We start from the raw sequence: 18,408 nt of genomic DNA on the forward strand, positions 1-18,408 counted from the left end.
AGATTTCTTCACTTAAGGTTACTCTTTCCCACCTTTTCCATACTGTACTGTGTGGAAGGAAGTCACTCTGTGCAGCCCACACCTAAGAAATGGTTATGCCCCATCCCCTTAAGGGTAGAGTATCTGCATAGATTATTTGGAATTCTTCAAGGAGGATCTGTCTCTCATCCTTAACTCATCCTTAATTTATTAATTTTTCCTGTTATTTATTCATCTCAATACGGTCTTTTTTTTTTTTTTTGTGAGACGGAGTTTCTCTCTTGTTGCCCAGGCTGGAGTGCAAGGGCACAATCTCTGCTCACTGCAACCTCTGCCTCCCAAGCAGCTGGGATTATAGGCATGCGCCACCATGCCCAGCTAATTTTTTGTTTTTTTAAGACAGAGTCTTGCTCTGTCACCAGGCTGAAGTGCAGTGGCACTATCTCGGCTCACTGCAACCTCCACTCCCTGGTTCAAGCGATTCTCCTGTCTCAGCCTCCCAAGTAGCTGGGATTACAGGCATGCGCCACCACACCCAGTTAATTTTTGTATTGTTTAATAGAGATGGGGTTTCACCATGTTGGTTAGGCTGAAGTCTTGAACTCCTGACCTCAGGTGTTCCACCCTCCTCGGTCTCCCAAAGTGCAGGGATTATAGGTGTGAGCCACTGCGCCCGGCTGAAACAGCCATTTCTCTAAAGAGCCCTGGAACGTATTGGAGAATGTTAACAGAAGCCAAGACCTAGGTGTTGAATGTGCTCTTCGATATCAGGTTGTCCATGCTTCTAGGCCCTCTCAGACGATAGAACAAGGAGCTACATGTGTGTATAGTGGCCTGTGTACACATATCTATAAATATTTCTACGTGTAACCATGTTTATTTATATTAAACATGAATCCTTACTGATGTCTCCAACTCAGATCCATTATCACATGCTTCATTCTAGCCTTCTCCCCTTGTTGATCTGCAAATTCCCACTCCAACAGTAGATATGCTATCGGATGTATATGCAGTGGCTCCTACCACCCGTTTATGTAACTGCTCACTTCCATATACACATGTAGCAGAATCAGACTTGTTCATCTGTACCCCCGTGGGAAACAACTGTATCACTACAGCACAATGCTACATATAATTCTTTTTTGCTTTTGGTGTTACAGACTCCATTCATTTTGAAAGTGACCTATTTGTACCCCCACCCCCTTCAAATGAGGTTGTTTCTTTTTTTTTTTTTGAGATGGAGTCTCGCTCTGTCACCCAGGCTGGAGTGCAGTGGCGTGATCTCCGCTCACAGCAAGCTCCGCCTCCCAGGTTCACACCATTCTCCTGCCTCAGCCTCCCGAGTAGCTGGGACTGCAGGCGCCCACCACCACACCTGGCTAATTTTTTGTATTTTTAGTAGAGACGGGGTTTCACTGTGTTAGGCAGGATGGTCTCAGTCTACTGACCTTGTGATCCACCCGCCTCAGCCTTCCAAAGTGCTGGGATTTCAGGCGTGGGCCACCGTGCCCGGCCAAGCTTGTTTCATATGTTTGTAATACATTTATATTATTTTGTCACATTTTTGCATTCTATGCTGGGATCTCAGATTTCCTAATTATTTATTTATTTATTTTTGAGACAGAGTCTTACTCTGTCGCCCAGGCTGGAGTGCAGTGGTACAATGATCTCAGCTCACTGCAACCTCTACCTCCTGGGTTAAAGCAATTCTCATGCCTCAGCCTCCCGAGTAGCTGGAATTACAGGCATGCACTACCACGCCTGGCTAATGTTTGTATTTTTAGTAGAGACGGAGTTTCACCATGTTGCTCAGGCTGGTCTCGAACTCCTGACCTCAGGTGATATGCCCGCCTCGGCCTCCCAAAGTGCTGGGATTACAGGCGTGAGCCACTGCACCGGCCATAGATCTTCTAATTTTTATTTTATTTATTTATTTATTTATTTATTTATTTAATTTTATTTTATGTTTGAGACAGAGTCTTGCTTTGTCACCCAGGCTGGAGTACAGTGGTGCGATCTTGGCTCACTGCAACCTCAGCCTCCCTGGTTCAAGCAGTTCTCCTGCCTCGGCCTCCCGAGTAGCTGGGATTACAGGCACATGCCACCATGCCCGGCTAATTTTTGTATTTTTAGTAGAGACAGGGTTTCACCATATTGGCCAGGCTGGTCTCAAACTCCTGACCTCAGGTGATCCACCCGCCTTGGCCTCCCAAAGTTCTGGGATTACAGGCATGAGCCACCATGCCCAACCTTCCTAATTTTCTTTTAAATAGCATATATTAAGGTCCACTCTTTGTGTTATACATTCTATGGGTTTTGACAAATATATAATGTCATGTATCTACCATTACAGTATTATTCAGAATAGTTTGACCACCCTTAAAATTCCTCATATTCCATATGTATGCTTACCCCTCCCTTCCTCCCTCTTCCTGCAAACACTAATCTATTATCTTTGTGGGTTTGCCTTTTTCAGAATGTCATATAATTGTAATAATACAGTATGTAGCCTTATGTAGCCTTTTCAAACTGCTTTTTTTTTTTTTTTTTTTTAAGACTGTACCACTGTTGACCAGGCTGGAGTGCAGTGGCGCAATATCACTGCAGCCTTGACCTTCTGGGTTTAAGCAATCCTCCCACCTCAGCCTCCCGAGTAGCTGGTACCACAGGTACACACCACCACGCCTGGCTAACTTTTAAAAATATTTTTATTTTGTAGAGACAGGGTCTCACTGTGTTGCTCAGGCCGATCTCAAATTCCTGAGGACAAGTGGTCCTCCAGCCTTGGCCTCTCAAAGTGCTGGTATTGCAGGGGTGAGCATCCTGCAGCCAAATTGCTTTTTTGGCCCTGAAATTAAAATGGTCAATGTGACAGACTGCTTCTTATCACTTAGCATTATGCATTAAGGTTTCTCCATGTTCTTTCATGGCTTGTTAGCTGGTTTCTTTCTTATCACTTAATGTTCCTTTTATGGAGGTACCAGTTTAATTATTCACCTATTAAAAGACATTCTTGGTTGCTTCCAGTTTTTGATGATTATGAATAAAGCTTCTGTAACGTGCATGCAGGTTTTTTTATGGACATAAGTTTTTAGATCAGTTGTATACATACCTGGGAGCAAGATTGCTGGATTGCGTTGTAAGATTATGTTTTGATTTTTGAGGAACTGAGAAACTGTCTTCCAAAGTGGCTGTATTATTTGCATGCCCAGCATAACGATTTGGAAGTTCCTGTTGCTCAGCATTACCAGCAATTGATACTATCATTGTGTTGGATTTTAGCCATTCTCTTAGGTGTATAGTGGTATCTCATTATTTTAACTTGCAATTGCCTATTGGCAAATGCTGTTGAGCATCTTTTCATATGCTTATTTGCCATCTGTATATCTTCTTTGGTGAATTGTGTTTGTGACTTCCTGGCATACAATTCCTAAAATCCTTAGAATCTCCAAAGTGATGCCTTTTTGTATGCTAAAGAGGTGACTGATGGCTGGCAGCCTCTAGGTAGCTTCAGGATGGGGGCTGGTGACCTGAAAGACCAAGGCAGGATTAGAGGTTTGAGACTTTAAGCCCATCCCCCAGCCTTTGGAGAGGGGAGAGAGGCTGAAGATTAGGTTGATCACCAATGTCCAATGGCTTAATCAATAATGCCTACATAATGAAGCTTCCAAAGAATCCCGAAAGGATTGGGTTCTGGGAGCTTCTGGGTAGCTGAATACATGGAAGTTTCTAGAGGGTCGCACCCCAGGGAGGGCATGGAGGCTCTACATCCCTTCCCCCATATGTTACTCTGTGCATCTCATCTGTATCCTTTGTAATTTTCTCTATAATAAACTGGCAGACGTGTTTCCTGGGTTTTGTGAGCTGCTCTAAGCAAGTTAATTGAACCCCCCAAAAAGTACTGTAGGAATCCCAATTTATAGCCGGTCAGTCAGAAATTCTGGAGGCCCAGACTTTCGATTGGTGTTCGAAGGGGAGTGGGGGTAGTCTTGTGAGACTGAGCCCTCAACCTGTGGGATCCCAGACTGTCTCTAGGTATTGAATTGCATTGGAGGAGGGACACCAGGTGTCCGCTGTTAGCTGCTTGCTGTGTAGGAAAACACCCTCCCCCCAGCCCGCACATTTGGTCACAGAAGTCTCCTGTGTTGATTGTTGTTGAGTGAGCGAGTAGAAAAAACACTTGGAGTGTGTTTAACACTGCCAGAGTGGTTAGATTTTTAAACTTTTTTTAAAATTAGCTTATTCTAACATAGTTTTACGGTTTTTTTTTTAACTATTCAGAGTAAAAAATTACATTTTATCTGAATGTAAGGTCTGCAGGAAAAAGAAAAGAATACATTTTACATGATTACTTAACATATATGCATTTGTGTGTGATGTATATATGTGCATTAAAATAATGTTAACTAAAGCTTCATGAAACAATATTTGCACTTATTCCCTGGGATATACTCTGATATTTTCTATTTTTAAAAAATACTGCCGGGCGTGGTGGCTCAAGCCTGTAATCCCAGCACTTTGGGAGGCCGAGGCGGGTGGATCACGAGGTCAGGAGATCGAGACCATCCTGGCTAACATGGTGAAACCCCGTCTCTACTAAAAATACAAAAAACTAGCCGGGCGTGGTGGCGGGCGCCTGTAGTCCCAGCTACTCGGAGGCTGAGGCAGGAGAATGGCGTGAACCTGGGAGGCGGAGCTTGCAGTGAGCCGAGATCGCGCCACTGCACTCCAGCCTGGGTGACACAGCGCGAGACTCCGTCTCAAAAAAAAAAAAAAAAAAAAAAAAAAATACTGTTGGATCTCATAGCCGGAAAAACAGTACTCTGATGTAGTGTCCTGTAACTCATAGCACCCCACACCATCCATGTTGATAACTGCCCCCTTATTCCCTCACACACCCACTGCTTCCCCTAACCCCTCACATGCTTACTCCCACCCTGTGCTCATATAGCTAATTTTTCTGTGTGTCTCATCTGCTCATGTGTGAGAAAGGCCTCAACATTATGAAACAGTCATCACTGGATGGGGCTTCTTTAAATTAAGGCCCAGAGCCAGGCGTGGTGACTCATGCCTGTAATCCCAGCACTTTGGGAGGCCGAGGCGGGTGGATCACCTGAGGTCAGGAGTTCAAGACCAGCCTGGCCAACATGGTGAAACCCCGTCTCTACTAAAAATACAAAAAAATTAGCCATGGGTGGTGGTGCTCACCTGTAATCCTAGCTACTTGGGAGGCTGAGGCTGGAGAATCACTTGAACCTGGGAGGCGGAGGTTGCAGTGAGCCGAGATCACGCCACTGCACTCCAGTCTGGGTGACAGAGCGAGACTTCGTCTCAAAAAAAAAATCAAAAGCCCAGGTTGGAAGACACCTGACTGCCCCAGTCTCAGTGCCTCAGTTGAGGTGGTTTGGGGGTTGGAGTCAGGTCTTCCAAGCATAGGAGTTTGGAATGACAGGTTCCACATCCCAAGCCTGCTTTCCCCTGGTCCCCAATCATGACGTAGTCTGCGGAGGGTTGCTCTGTGGGAGTACCTGCTTTCCTGTCTCCTTTTTTTCTGGTGCCCCGGGGCCTACCTCGCTGAGCCTGTTCTGGCTCTTGGGCAGGTTCAGTGTGTTATTGCACATCCCTATTCCTCTCCCTCCTTGCAGTTTGCAGAGCAGTCTCTGATGAAGAATGCCATAAAAACATCGGAGGAGTCATGGATCGAACAGCAGATGCTAGAAGACAAGAAACGGGCCACGGACTGGGAGGCCACAAATGAGGCCATTGAGGAGCAGGTGGCTCGGGAATCCTACCTGCAGTGGTTGCGGGATCAGGAGAAACAGGCCCGCCAGGTCCGCGGCCCCAGCCAGGTGGGTTATGGACTCTGTCACAGGCTTGGCCAAGAATCCATTACTTCTCATGATTTGCCCTCAAGTGAGCAGAAAAAAATTAAGCAGTTTTGACATCTGGGAGGGAAGGGAGCATCCAGCACCATCTAACTCATCTTGGTCTTAGTTGTGGCATTATACCTTAGAACTTTAAATACTTGTGCAGAACAGGCACTTAAGGAGTGAGAGGAGGGCAGCCATGCTGCTGGTGACACTAGGGAATAATGGATAGCTTCAGAGACACAAGCTTTCGTTGACTGCCCTTGTGTGCCAGGTCTCTACTGAGAATGTAACATCAGATCTGGACTACTCTGCCCTCAGCGATCTCATTTGTTGGGGGTGACAACTCATTGGTGGGGTCCTTGACCCTGGCTGGGAGATCAGTGGAGGTGGGGGCTCTGGTTAGTCTTCACAGAGGAAGGCTGAACTGTTAGGGAATCGGGGAGGGGCAGGGCAGACAAGTATCTGAGGAATTGTAAAATCACAAGGAGTTTGGAGTGATTGTAGATGTTGGCTGGCAGGAGCTGAGTTTTATTCCACAAATACTGCCAGTCTGTGCCAGGCCCTGTTTTCAGTATATGGTGATACATAGGTGAGCCCAGCAGAGCAAGATCCCCGTCCTTGTGATGCTCACAGTTTTGCAGAGTGAAACAAAATAAACAATAAACATAATGAATAAACTAGTTGGGAAATGCTGTGGATGGAAAGTGTAGAGCCAGGATAAAGGGGCCAAGCAGGGATGTGAGTTCACAGTATGAAATAGCACAGTCAGGGTAGGCCTCAGAGCAGGTGAGATTTGAGCCTTGAAGAAGGTGAGAGTTAGCTGAGTGCACATGGAGGGGAGGGCAGCAGGCCCACACACCTGGTGTGACTCAGGAACAGCCCAGAGGGAGGCCAGTGCATCTGAACAGAATGTAGAAGTAGATGAAGTCAGAGAGGTTGTGGGTCCGATTGGGTAGGGGCTTGTGGGCTGTGGCGAGGACTTTGACTTTTACTCTGAGCGAGGCAGAAACCCTGGGAGGATTGTGAGCAGAGGACAGACAGGATGTGGTTGGGGATTTAACAAGATTGCCTTGCCTGCTAGTCATCCAGTGGAGTCTCGTGAGTGAGGGCAGAAGCAGGGGCCAGTGAGGAGGAGGCTTCTGCAGCAGGCCAGGCGACTGGTGGCCGCTGCTGGCAGTAGAGGTGGTGAGAAGGGGTTGGATTTGGGATCTATTTTCAAGATAGAGGTAACAGGGTTTCCTGTCAGATTGACTGTAGGGGTGTGAGAGAAAGGGTAAGGAGCTCCACCTCTGTCCTGTGAGGAGCCTTGTGGTCCACCGTGTGAGTTGGGATGATGTTGACCTATGTAGAAGCTGTATCATAGCCAAGGTCCTGGGAAGGGAGCCAGCATTCAGGGATGGGTCACAGGAAGGTCATGGTTGCTGGTGGTCCTTAACACATTTTCCTTCCCCACTGCAGCCCCGGAAAGCCAGCGCCACATGCAGTTCGGCCACAGCAGCAGCCTCCAGTGGCCTGGAGGAGTGGACTAGCCGGTCCCCACGGCAGCGGAGTTCAGCCTCATCACCTGAGCATCCTGAGCTGCATGCTGAATTGGGCATCAAGCCCCCTTCCCCAGGCACTGTTTTAGCTCTTGCCAAACCTCCTTCGCCCTGTGCGCCAGGTCAGTGACTTGCCCACAGGGAATGTGCTGGGAGTTAGGAGGCACTGCCTGGGTCCTGGGTCCCTACCTTTGACTGTCCGTCTGCTTCAGGTACAAGCAGTCAGTTCTCGGCAGGGGCCGACCGGGCAACTTCCCCCCTTGTGTCCCTCTACCCTGCTTTGGAGTGCCGGGCCCTCATTCAGCAGATGTCCCCCTCTGCCTTTGGTAAGCCTCCTTTGTCTGGGGGGATGGAGGCTGCTAGGAGCTGGGCGAGACTGGAAGAAGTGGCAAGTCCTGAGAGGGGGTTTCTGGAGCCTCTGGCCATCTCTCCAAGAAAACAAGGGAGAGGCACTGGAGGGGATTTTTCTGACCCAAAGAATTTGCCCCAGAAGGGTCTGGGGTCTAAGTGGGGTTTCACAGGCCTAGCAGATCCTTCTGTTTGAGAAGGGAGTGAGAAGGGCCCTTTGGGATTTCTCCAGAGCCCCAGACGTCGGCACAGGGTGAGGAGAAGGCAGGCTGAGAGCGCTCCATCATCCTTTTCCTCTTCCTCTCGCCCAGCAGGTCTGAATGACTGGGATGATGATGAGATCCTAGCGTCGGTGCTGGCAGTGTCCCAACAGGAATACCTAGACAGTATGAAGAAAAATAAAGTGCACAGAGACCCGCCCCCAGACAAGAGTTGATGGAGACCCAGGGATTGGACACCATCTCCCAACCCCAGTACTCCTGCTCTCCGGTGCCACCTCACCTTCTTTGGCTTCTTCCCTCTTGCCTCCTTCTGTTCTTTCTGCTCTCCCCCCTTTTCCCTCCTTCTCACTTCTCTCTGGCTAGCCCACCCCTGCGCTCCCTCTCATTGCCGCTGCCACTATCACCTGTCTCTCTGCCAGCTGACGTGCCCTGTTGCCCCCCCAACCCCACACAGAACCATCCCTGCATTCCACAGGGGACTCGGGCAAGGGTGCCGAAGATAGACGAGAGGCACACAGAGACAGACCAACTGGCAGCCAGGCAGCCCCAGAGGAGAGAGACATTCAGACAGAGGAAAGTCTCCCTGCCCCTCATTCCTTCCAAGATGAGAAAAACTTGCCCTCCCCCCCACCCACACTCATGCCAGGGAGGTGGGAGGAAGAAGTGGGAAATTTCCCTTCCCAGTACCCCAAGAACGTCTGAGCCTTCAATGTTGAATTTTTTCTTTATTAAAATGTACTTTTATCTTATAAAATCAACTAATCAAAAATGATATAGACGACAGCAGTGGCTCTGTGAAGGTGGCATCTCTCTGGGCAGGCAGGCCATGGGGCATGGAGGAGGGCACAAAGATGTGGGTTGCTGTCTTCTGGCCTCCAGCTGCATGGAGGCCGGCCCAGGGTCTAGGGTGTGCACTGGGCAAGGGCAGGGCAGGGCGGCAGGTGTCAGGCCGGCTTGGACAATGAAACCCTGACCTTGCTGCATTCCTTTTGCTTCCACCACCACTAGCCTCTTTGGAATCTTGGGGTGGGGGGCATCTTTGGGGATTATGGCTGCCACCCGGGATTTGAGTTATAAGGAGTGTGGGAGCAGCTTTGGCAGATGGGGCACCCGTGCCCTGCAGGTGTTGACAAGATCCACCATCTGTAATGTCCTTGGCACAATAAAACCAAATGTCAGTTTCCCTGAGCAGCTCTGTTCTGTGTGGGGCAGGGGTTGGGCGGGCCTCTGGGCAGAGGAGGCAATGGCACGGACCTTGGCTTGACCTCAGAGGTGTGAGTGCTCTCCAGCAGGGTCTGTCTGGGGGCCTGGTGTTTGTATTTGATTTGCTGCTTATTAAACCTCCTTCTGGACCTATTACCACTGGAAAAGCTGCGTCTTTGCCTGCTGACCCCACCTCTGCCTACCCTATTTCCTGGGGGTGTGATGGTAGCAGAGGACTGTGAGCTTGAACTTCCTGCCTGAATTCCAGCCTCTTTGCCTGCCTCTCACCATGAATGTTGCTCTTTCCTTATCATGATCTGATGAAGAAAAACCTTGGAAAAGTACAACTAATACTTTGTAGCGACATGAGTTTAGTGGAAGTAACCAGAGGGGCCTCCCCCACTAGGTTTTAGAAGGTGAAGGATGGCTAAACCCTTTTTCTTGTCCCCCAGTCTGACACCTCTTTCCCTGCCCTTCCTAGGGGTAAATCCAAGGTAAAGAAGGCTGGCTAGCCCCCAGGTTTTCTCAAGCATCTTTTTCACCATGCCATGATAATAGAGACCCTCTGGCTGGATGTGTGTCTGGCTCTGCAGTTGAGGGCATGGCTAGCTGAGTGGCTGGCTGTGGGGTATCTCTGGAACCCAATGGCCAAGCATCTATTTGTTGTAGAGTTGCTTTGAAACCTTGCCTGGCATTTTCTAGCTGTGTGGCCCTGGTCGATTCATAGCTTCTCTGAGTTTCAAGTGTCTCATCTGTACAAGAGGTGATTAGGCTGGGCGCAGTGACTCACACCTGTAATCCCAGCACTTTGAGAGGCTGAGGTGGGTGAATCACCTGAGATCAGGAGTTCGAGAACAGCCTGGTCAACATGGAGAAACCCCATCTCTACTAAAAATACAAAAATTAGCTGGGTGGGTTGTACGTGCCTGTAATCCCAGCTACTTGGGAGGCTGAGGCATGAGAATCACTTGAACCTGGGAGGTGGAGGTTGCGGTGAGCCGAGATTGCGCCACTGCACTCCAGTCTGGGCGACAGAGTGAGACTCCGTCTTAAAAAAAAAAAAAAAAAAAAAAAAAAATCTACTCCCTCATGTTGTCTGCTTGTGATCATCTAGAGGGAATATGTATGATCAAAGTAATGTACTACTGGGCACAGTGCCTGGCACATTGAGAGCACAAATGTTAGTAGTACTATCCTTTTTGTAGAAGTTCTGCACCGTTTGGCCCCTGCCAATCTCTCGCCGCTCTATCCAGTATTCTTGGCTTTTGCCTGCAATTTGCCCTCCCCTGTCCTGAGCCACCAACTTTGTCTTTCAAGACAGGTAGAGGGTCACCTGCTGAGAAGCCCATTCACATTCTCACTTCTATCTAAAAATCTCCCCAGTAACTGTACTACAGATAAACTTCATGGCACAGGTTTGATGCCTGACTTATCTGTACATCTCTAATAGCAACATCCCCATCAAGGCCTGGCAGGCTTATAGCAAACCAACCCCTAATAATGTTGGGTGAACAAAGGAGAATACATGTATGCTTTTTTGGTGGTGTCTGTGTGTGTGTGACTGTGGTGAGTCCAAGTCTTCATGTGCAGCTCAGTGTCTCCAGTTGTGTGTGTGATGAGGGCTTGTTTCCAGGTGTGTCAGATGGTGACTGAGTGTGGGACTCTTATCTCTGACAGTTTGTGTCTAAATCCAAGATGAGTGCATGCCTGCGTGGGTCTGTGACAGTGCATCTGTGGTTTCTGTCTGATGGGGTGGATGTCCGTTTGTGTTCCTGCAACAGATTCTGGGTAGCTATTTCTGGACAGTTTGTTCCATTGATAAGCTGCATGTGTCATGGTGTATGTGTGTCTGTGTCTGAACAGGTCTATCCATGTCTGCTTTTGTGACACTGCCACAAATGTGACTCTATCACATCAGTACATGTCTGCCTTCAGAGCAGTGCATGTGTGTTCCTGGAGCATCTGTGTATCTTCTGTGACAGACTCTGCGTCTCTCATTTCTGGGACAGTACAAGTCTTGCTGTGACAGTGCATGTCTGATGGTGACAGTGTGTTTGTGACAGGTTCTGCCAGTGTGTTTGACGGGACATTTCTGTGTTATCACATGGCAAATGTAGGTCTGCGTGAGTGCCTTTCTGTAACAGTGTATCTCTGGGTGTCATTCTAGGACATAACTATTTTTCTGACAGTGTGCCTGCCTGAAAGTGTATGTCAGTCTCTGGCTGCATGTGTATCTAGGTCGTTTCTGTGAATGTGTCTGACAGTATGTGTTTGTGTATATCCTGGCATTCATGTTGTCTTTGGAGTGCATTTTTCTTCCTGGGGTGTGGCGCCTTCTCTGGCTGTTTTTCACAAATTTGTGTCAGGGTTGCCACTTGTCTAGCAGCCTCTATCATGTTTCTCAGTCCTTGCCTCTCTCAACTCCAAGTGCAGCCCATGCCACCACCACTCTGGGCTCACCCCCATCCCCCAAGAACCACCCTCTGCTGTTCTAGATTCTAGACCTGCTGACTGGGCCCAGGGCTCAGGGTTAAAAGCTCCAATAAACACTCCCCAGGCAATGCTGCCTTTGACCAATGCGCACCCGTGGCGTTGATGGTGTGGGTTCCCCCTCCCTGGCTACCAGATATTTCCAGGGCCCTGGCCTCAGCTTTCCAGTGAAGGCCGCCTGGAAGACTCCGGTGAAGGAGTCCGACAAGCACCTTTCGAGACGGGGTCCTGGATAGATTCTTAGAAGCCCGGCCTGGCGCTATCTCTGTGCTAATATCCAGGCAGCGGCGGCAAACCAACTTCCCAGGAAAGGATACTGCGCAGTTATTTTTTAAGTGTAAATACACACACCGACACCACTACCAACAACAACCCCGCGCAACAACCAAAACAAGCGCGGTGCTGCAAAGGGATTCCCAGAACCGGTTTCCTCTTGGTGTGAGCCCCACCTCAAGCCCCCTCATTTACATGCAGGCCCCGCCTCCTCGGAAGAACCGAGCGTGTATTTGCATAAGGGGGCACTTGAAACGATGAGGGTGGTATGCAAATAAGGAGTGGCTCCGATTGGCTGTGGTACAGCAGGTGCCGCGTCCGGATTGATCAAAGCCAGGTGGGCGGGGCTGTCGCCCAGGGTGACTCTCCCGGGAGGCGCGTGCCCAGGCTCAGTAGCATTGGGGCTGGCGCGCGCGGCGAATCTTAACGCTGCGCCGTCTGCGGGCGCTTCCGGACCACCAGTTTCTCTGCTTTCCACCCTGGCGCCCCCCAGCCCTGGCTCCCCAGCTGCGCTGCCCCGGGCGTCCACGCCCTGCGGGCTTAGCGGATTCAGTGGACTCAATCTGCGCAGCGCCACCTCCATGTTGACTAAGCCTCTGCAGGGGCCTCCTGCGCCCCCCGTGACCCCCACGCCGCCGCCAGGTGAGCACATCCTCCCCTGCTACAACCAGACGGGGTGGGCTGGAATGATGGGTTGCAGCGCGGGGGGAGGGAGTCGTGGCTGGGCTCAGCACGCTACCACCCTGACTTCCTCGCCTCCGCCTGCGTAGGAGGCAAGGATCGGGAAGCGTTCGAGGCCGAGTACCGACTCGGCCCCCTCCTGGGTAAGGGGGGCTTTGGCACCGTCTTCGCAGGACACCGCCTCACAGATCGACTCCAGGTATCCGTCACAAGGGTCTTGGGAGGGTCAGGTGCGTGTGGCGGGGGCGGGGATCCTGGGCCTGGAATGCTGGTTGACCGAGGAGTGAGCCTGCAGTGTGTAGAGGACCGGGGGTGTGTGTGTGTGTGTGTCCGAGGAGTGAGCCTGCAGTGTGTGTAGAGGGCCAGGTGTGTGTGTCCGTGTGCGCGCGTGTGTGTCGGTCTAGGGGGTTGTGTTGGGGGTGAGGGGACAGGGGGCTTCAGATTCCGGAGGTCCTCGACCCCAGGGTCCAGGCTGCGTATGTGTGGGAAAGCGGGGACCTAGATGTGAGATTTATGGGACTTTTGGAGGTAGGTGTCCAGTGTGAAGTCATACGGACCAGGACCCTGGTACAGAGTTGGGGTGTCGTAGACCTAAATAGGAAGATTGTGGGCCTGGGGTATCAGGAAATCTAGAACTCAGGACTTGGAGTGATGAGTCCTGGTGCCTGAGAACGGAGAGCCCAGGGCTCAGAAAGGTGAGAGAGATGAACCTGGTTCCGAGGACTTGTAGGGCAGTGGAGACGCCCTGGTATGAGTTGTGTGGGGTGGTGTGGTTGGGGATTAGAAAGACTAGACTGCTGGTAGATGGAGGAATACTGGAGGTAGGCAGAAGGTCTAGACTGGGAGGGGTCTGGGGATCACTGGCTGGCCTCCTTACCATGCCCCTCTCTTCTCCAGGTGGCCATCAAAGTGATTCCCCGGAATCGTGTGCTGGGCTGGTCCCCCTTGGTGAGTACCTTCGGAGCCCTTCCTGACCTACCTATTCCATCACTGATGATGAATTCACCTCCTTGCTTTTCCAGGGGATGTATGACTCCCTGGGCCCTGTAACAGTGAGAACACTCCTGCCAGCCCATGTATACTCCCTTGGGGTGACATACAGTTCTGATTCACCCCAATTCCCCTAGAGCCCTGGATTCTCCCCTCCAACAATCCTTTCCCATCCTCCCTCCAAACACTGCTGGGGGACTGCCCGCAGGGCATGCTGGTGGGGAACGAGGGGCAGAGGTCACTGGTTGCCATGGTGATGGTGGCTGCTTCTCTCCTGCCGTTATAGCGCTAACCGACATCAGGGCGGGTCTGGGCAAGTTGTAGAGTTGGGAGCGCCCCCTGGCGGGCTCTAGAGGAAATTGCGCCTGCGCAATATCGGAATTTTTGCGTCTCGGCGAGAAAACGTCTGCTGCTGTGCAAGTCAGCAGCCTGGCCAGGAGAGGGCTCTACCTCAGCCCAGAAGGTTGCTGGTCGAAGTGTTCCTGCGCAGGGCGTGGGGAGGCGGTTGGGGGGCGGATTTTGTGGCCAGTAGCGTTTATACTTTATTTTTCTTTATTTTTTTGGAGACACAGTCTCCCCTGCTGCTCCTGCGCTGGAGGAGGCACGTTGACCCGGCTCACTAAACCTTCCCCGTTCGAGCGATTCTGCCTCGCCTTCCTGGGCGAAGCTGGGGACGACAGAGAGCGCACAACCATGCCCAGCTTGGTTTCGAGACGAGTTCCCGCCTCGTCGCCCGGGTTGAGGGGCAGGGTCGCATCTCAGTCACTGTGCCTCCGCCTCCCCACTTATTCTTCCGGCCTCAGCCTCCCAGGAGTAGCTGGGACTACAGACGCCTCACCCGCTTCTCCGCCAGCTTTGTATTTCTAATAGGAGACGGGTTTCACTCATGGCTGCAGGACAGTCTCACCTCCACCTCGTGGATCCGCCTGCCTCAGCCCAGTGCTGGGATTACAGGCTTGGAGCCACCATGCCCCGCCACTTTTCATATTTTTAGTAGAGACAGGGTTTCACCATGCTTGGCTAGATTCAGCCCCTGCATGTCCCACCAGTATCCCGCCTGGCACCGCCTCCCACAGTGCTGCCACTACCTCTATTTTCAGGCTTTGAGACGTTTCTCCATATGGTCAGCCACCAAACTCCCACCTCGGGTGATCTGCCTGCCCCAGCCTCCCAAAGTGTTGGGATTACAGGCGTAAGCCACTGTGCAGGGCCACGTTTATGCTTTTTATTGACTGGTTCTAGGTGCTTGGTGATGCTGACAAAATACATGATAACACTAAGTCTTTTTGTACTAGGTCCTTTGCAATAAATCAGCTGTTTAACAAATTAGGTATATTGAACACCTACTATATGACAGACACAACTCTAGACACTCAGCAAAATATTACATAATTATTGAGAGCTCATTTTTTGCTAGGGCATTTTTTACTAATTGTTTTACCTTTTTGACAAATATTTATTCAGCCCTACTTTGTTAGCAGCCACTGTTCTAGTGCTTCATATAGGTCCGTGAACAAAACAAACCATTACACAATAACAGTGTTTATTGAGTGCTAACTGCTTGTCAGAGCCCATGCTATCAAGTGCTGTCATCTGTTTAACATTTATTGAGCACCTACTGTGTAAGGTACTATTCTAATCTCCTGAGATATGTCAGGGAACAAAACAAAATACCATATAATGGTGCTGCTTCTGCTGAAGGCCTTTTGTTAAAAACCAGTTTTTTCTATTTTTGTTGGTTTTGAGACAGCTGGAGTGCAGTGGTGCGATCTTGGCTCACTGCAACCTTTCCCTTCTGGGCTCAAGGGACCCTCCCACTTCAGCCTCCCGAGTAGCTGGGACTACAGGTGCATTTCATCAAACCTGGCTAATTTTTGTGTTTGTGTAGAGACAGGGTCTTGCCATTTTGCCCAGGCTGATCTTGAACTCTTGGGGTCAAGCAATCCACCCACATCAGCCTCCCAAAGTGCTGGGATTACAGGGATGAGCCTCTGTGCCCGGCCAAACTTTCGTTTATTCAAATGTTTATTGATCTACTATATGCAAGACTTGTGCAGGCTCTTTGCTGGTTTCACCCTCTCAATCACTGTGTGAGTTTGTGTCTTTAGGGGAACTGAGGCCCAGGAAGGGAAGTGAGTTGCTCAACAACACACTGTCAGGAGAAGGGGCCCTAATTTGAGCTTAGGTAAAAAGCCTCAGAGCTGTTGCCCTGACATCTGTCTTTTTTCTCTCTCTGCTTCCCACCCTACCTGTTCCCCCAGTCAGACTCAGTCACATGCCCACTCGAAGTGGCACTGCTATGGAAAGTGGGTGCAGGCGGTGGGCACCCTGGCGTGATCCGCCTGCTTGACTGGTTTGAGACACAAGAGGGCTTCATGCTGGTCCTCGAGCGGCCTTTGCCTGCCCAGGATCTCTTTGACTATATCACAGAGAAGGGCCCGCTGGGTGAAGGCCCAAGCCGCTGCTTCTTTGGTCAAGTAGTGGCAGCCATCCAGCATTGCCATGCCCGTGGAGTTGTCCATCGTGACATCAAGGATGAGAACATCCTGATAGACCTACGCCGTGGCTGTGCCAAACTCATTGATTTTGGTTCTGGTGCCCTGCTCCATGATGAACCCTACACTGACTTTGATGGTAAGGCTTCTCTAAATCTCCCTGGAGGGATTGTTTTTACTTGATGGACTTGTGACCTTTGGCCTCCAGTGGTGGGGTATCCTGTAATCCTTGACCCATACTGCATCTGTATAAGATGATCGATTGCTAATACTGGGGAATTCTCAGCCTTGCCCTCTGATAAAGTCCATCTTTTAACAGTGCGCTAACCTTATTCTGGGCTCCTATTCTGGTGAGGGTATCCTGTTACTATCCTGAGTATCCTTTCTCTGGTAAAGGGATCCTGTTACTTCTCAATGCTTTTATTCTGTTGAGGGGACTCTGCTATTTTAGCTGCTCTTTATCTAGTGAGGGGACTCTGCTTTTATCTTGAGTGCTCTTAATTGTGGTGAGGCCATCCTTCCTGGGGAGTTTGGGGTTGGAGAAAGGGCATCATGAGAGTGAGTGGTCTAACCCCTGGCTTGTGTGCAGGGACAAGGGTGTACAGTCCCCCAGAGTGGATCTCTCGACACCAGTACCATGCACTCCCAGCCACTGTCTGGTCACTGGGTATCCTCCTCTATGACATGGTGTGTGGGGACATTCCCTTCGAGAGGGACCAGGAGATTCTGGAAGCTGAGCTCCACTTCCCTGCTCATGTCTCCCCAGGTGAGGCCTCACTGACCCCAGCCCAGAAGACTCCATCCCTCCCAGGGATCAGTACCCCCTACTGACTGCTAATCTTCCCTCTGCTTCTTGGCCCACAGACTGCTGTGCCCTAATCCGCCGGTGCCTGGCCCCCAAACCTTCTTCCCGACCCTCACTGGAAGAGATCCTGCTGGACCCCTGGATGCAAACACCAGCCGAGGATGCACCCCTCAACCCCCCGAAAGGAGGCCCCGCCCCTTTGGCCTGGTCCTTGCTACCCTAAGCCTGGCCTGGTCTGGCCCCCAGTGGTCGGAAGAGCCATCCCATGGCCATGTCACAGGGATAGACGGACATTTGTTGACTTGGTTTTACAGGTCATTACCGGTTATTAAAGTCCAGTATTACTAAGGTAAGGGATTGAGGATCAGGGGTTAGAAGACATAAACCAAGTCTGCCCAGTTCCCTTCCCAATCCTACAAAGGAGCCTTCCTCCCAGAACCTGTGGTCCCTGATTCTGGAGGGGGAAGTTCTTGCTTCTCATTTTGCTAAGGAAGTTTATTTCAGTGAAGTTGTTCCCATTCTGAGCCCCAGGACTCTTATTCTGATGACGTGTCACCCCCACATTGGCACCTCCTACTACCACCACACAAACTTAGTTCATATGCTCTTACTTGGGCAAGGGTGCTTTCCTTCCAATACCCCAATTGCTTTTATTTTAGTAAAGGGACCCTTTCCCCTAGCCTAGGGTCCCATATTGGGTCAAGCTGCTTACCTGCCTCAGCCCAGGAGTCCTTATTCTGGGGGAGGTAATGCCCTGCTGTTACCCAAGGCTTTTTTTTTTTTTCTTTTCCTTTTTTTTTTTTTTTGGGTGAGGGGACCCTACTCTTATCCCAAGTGCTCTTATTCTGGTGAGAAGAACCTTACTTCCATAATTTGGGAAGGAATGGAAGATGGACACCACCGGACACCACCAGACACTAGGATGGGATGGATGGTTTTTTGGGGGATGGGCTAGGGGAAATAAGGCTTGCTGTTTGTTCTCCTGGGGCGCCCCCCTCCAACTTTTGCAGATTCTTGCAACCTCCTCCTGAGCCGGGATTGTCCAGTTGCTAAAATGTAAATAATCACGTATTGTGGGGAGGGGAGTTCCAAGTGTGACCTCCTCTCTTCTCCCCCTGCCTGGATTATTTAAAAAGCCATGTGTGGAAACCCACTATTTAATAAAAGTAATAGAATCAGAAGCGGCTGGCCATTTGTAGGTGTGAGGCTTTTATGGAGCATCTACTTTGCACTGAGATAGACTGTCCCTCTGCTTTGTCCTCAGGAAGCCACAGTCTTATGTTGCCATCCTAAAGACCTTTAAGGGTTCTTGAAACTGCACCACAAAAAAAACCAAAAAACAAAAAATCTTGATTCCCCCTGCCCCTGATCTTAGGCAGCGCCCAGTATGTGTAGAAGGGCTGTCTGTTGGAGATACTGTGCATGAAGGTGGAAGGTGTTTAGGGTACATCCCCAATCAAGATGGCCATCTCAGAAGCAGATAAAACTACCTTCCCTGGCACCCCAGGAGAAGGA

At 50.3% G+C, this 18,408-nt stretch overlaps 2 protein-coding genes across 10 annotated transcripts in view; both read left to right on the forward strand.

Annotated features, from left to right (window-relative positions):
- The window catches only part of OTUD5 (OTU deubiquitinase 5), a 36,113-nt gene extending 26,969 nt beyond the window's left edge, over positions 1-9,144 (forward strand). For 2 of the 7 annotated variants that reach the window (XM_009197552.2, XM_009197550.2), the window contains exons 6-10: positions 5,625-5,828; positions 7,308-7,509; positions 7,600-7,713; positions 8,050-8,208; positions 8,432-9,144. In XM_009197552.2, coding sequence (XP_009195816.1) covers positions 5,625-5,828; positions 7,308-7,509; positions 7,600-7,713; positions 8,050-8,171 — 642 coding nt within the window. In that variant the 3' untranslated portion in view covers positions 8,172-8,208; positions 8,432-9,144. Of the gene's footprint in view, positions 1-5,624; positions 5,829-7,307; positions 7,510-7,599; positions 7,714-8,046 lie in introns of all 7 variants that reach the window. The other 5 variants (XM_009197546.2, XM_009197551.3, XM_009197548.2 and 2 more) reach the window with 3 other exon arrangements.
- Positions 9,145-10,251: 1,107 nt separating this feature from the next.
- On the forward strand, positions 10,252-18,074 carry PIM2 (Pim-2 proto-oncogene, serine/threonine kinase). 3 transcript variants are annotated; one of them, XM_003917686.5, is made up of 6 exons: positions 10,266-12,564; positions 12,693-12,802; positions 13,501-13,551; positions 15,855-16,227; positions 16,678-16,854; positions 16,953-18,074. In XM_003917686.5, the coding sequence occupies exons 1-6, from the start codon at positions 12,504-12,506 to the stop codon at positions 17,114-17,116; spliced, it is 936 nt and encodes a 311-aa protein (XP_003917735.1). In that variant the 5' UTR covers positions 10,266-12,503; the 3' UTR covers positions 17,117-18,074. The 3 variants fall into 3 exon arrangements, with proteins under 3 accessions (XP_021788554.1, XP_031516766.1, XP_003917735.1); XM_021932862.2 differs by lacking the exon at positions 16,678-16,854 and having other exon boundaries at positions 10,252-12,564; XM_031660906.1 differs by lacking the exon at positions 12,693-12,802 and having other exon boundaries at positions 10,262-12,564; positions 15,859-16,227.
- Positions 18,075-18,408: the final 334 nt, after the last annotated feature.

This window comes from Papio anubis, chromosome X, assembly GCF_008728515.1.
Source record: "Papio anubis isolate 15944 chromosome X, Panubis1.0, whole genome shotgun sequence".
NCBI lineage: Eukaryota > Metazoa > Chordata > Mammalia > Primates > Cercopithecidae > Papio > Papio anubis.

Excerpts from the sequence above, each read along its gene's own strand:
- PIM2 (XM_003917686.5), top strand. The coding sequence starts at position 12,504 with ATGTTGACTAAGCCTCTGCAGGGGCCTCCTGCGCCCCCCGTGACCCCC. Across the intron at positions 16,228-16,677 it reads ACCCTACACTGACTTTGATG|GGACAAGGGTGTACAGTCCC; the intron begins GTAAGGCTTCTC and ends GCTTGTGTGCAG. Across the intron at positions 16,855-16,952 it reads CCCTGCTCATGTCTCCCCAG|ACTGCTGTGCCCTAATCCGC; the intron begins GTGAGGCCTCAC and ends CTTGGCCCACAG.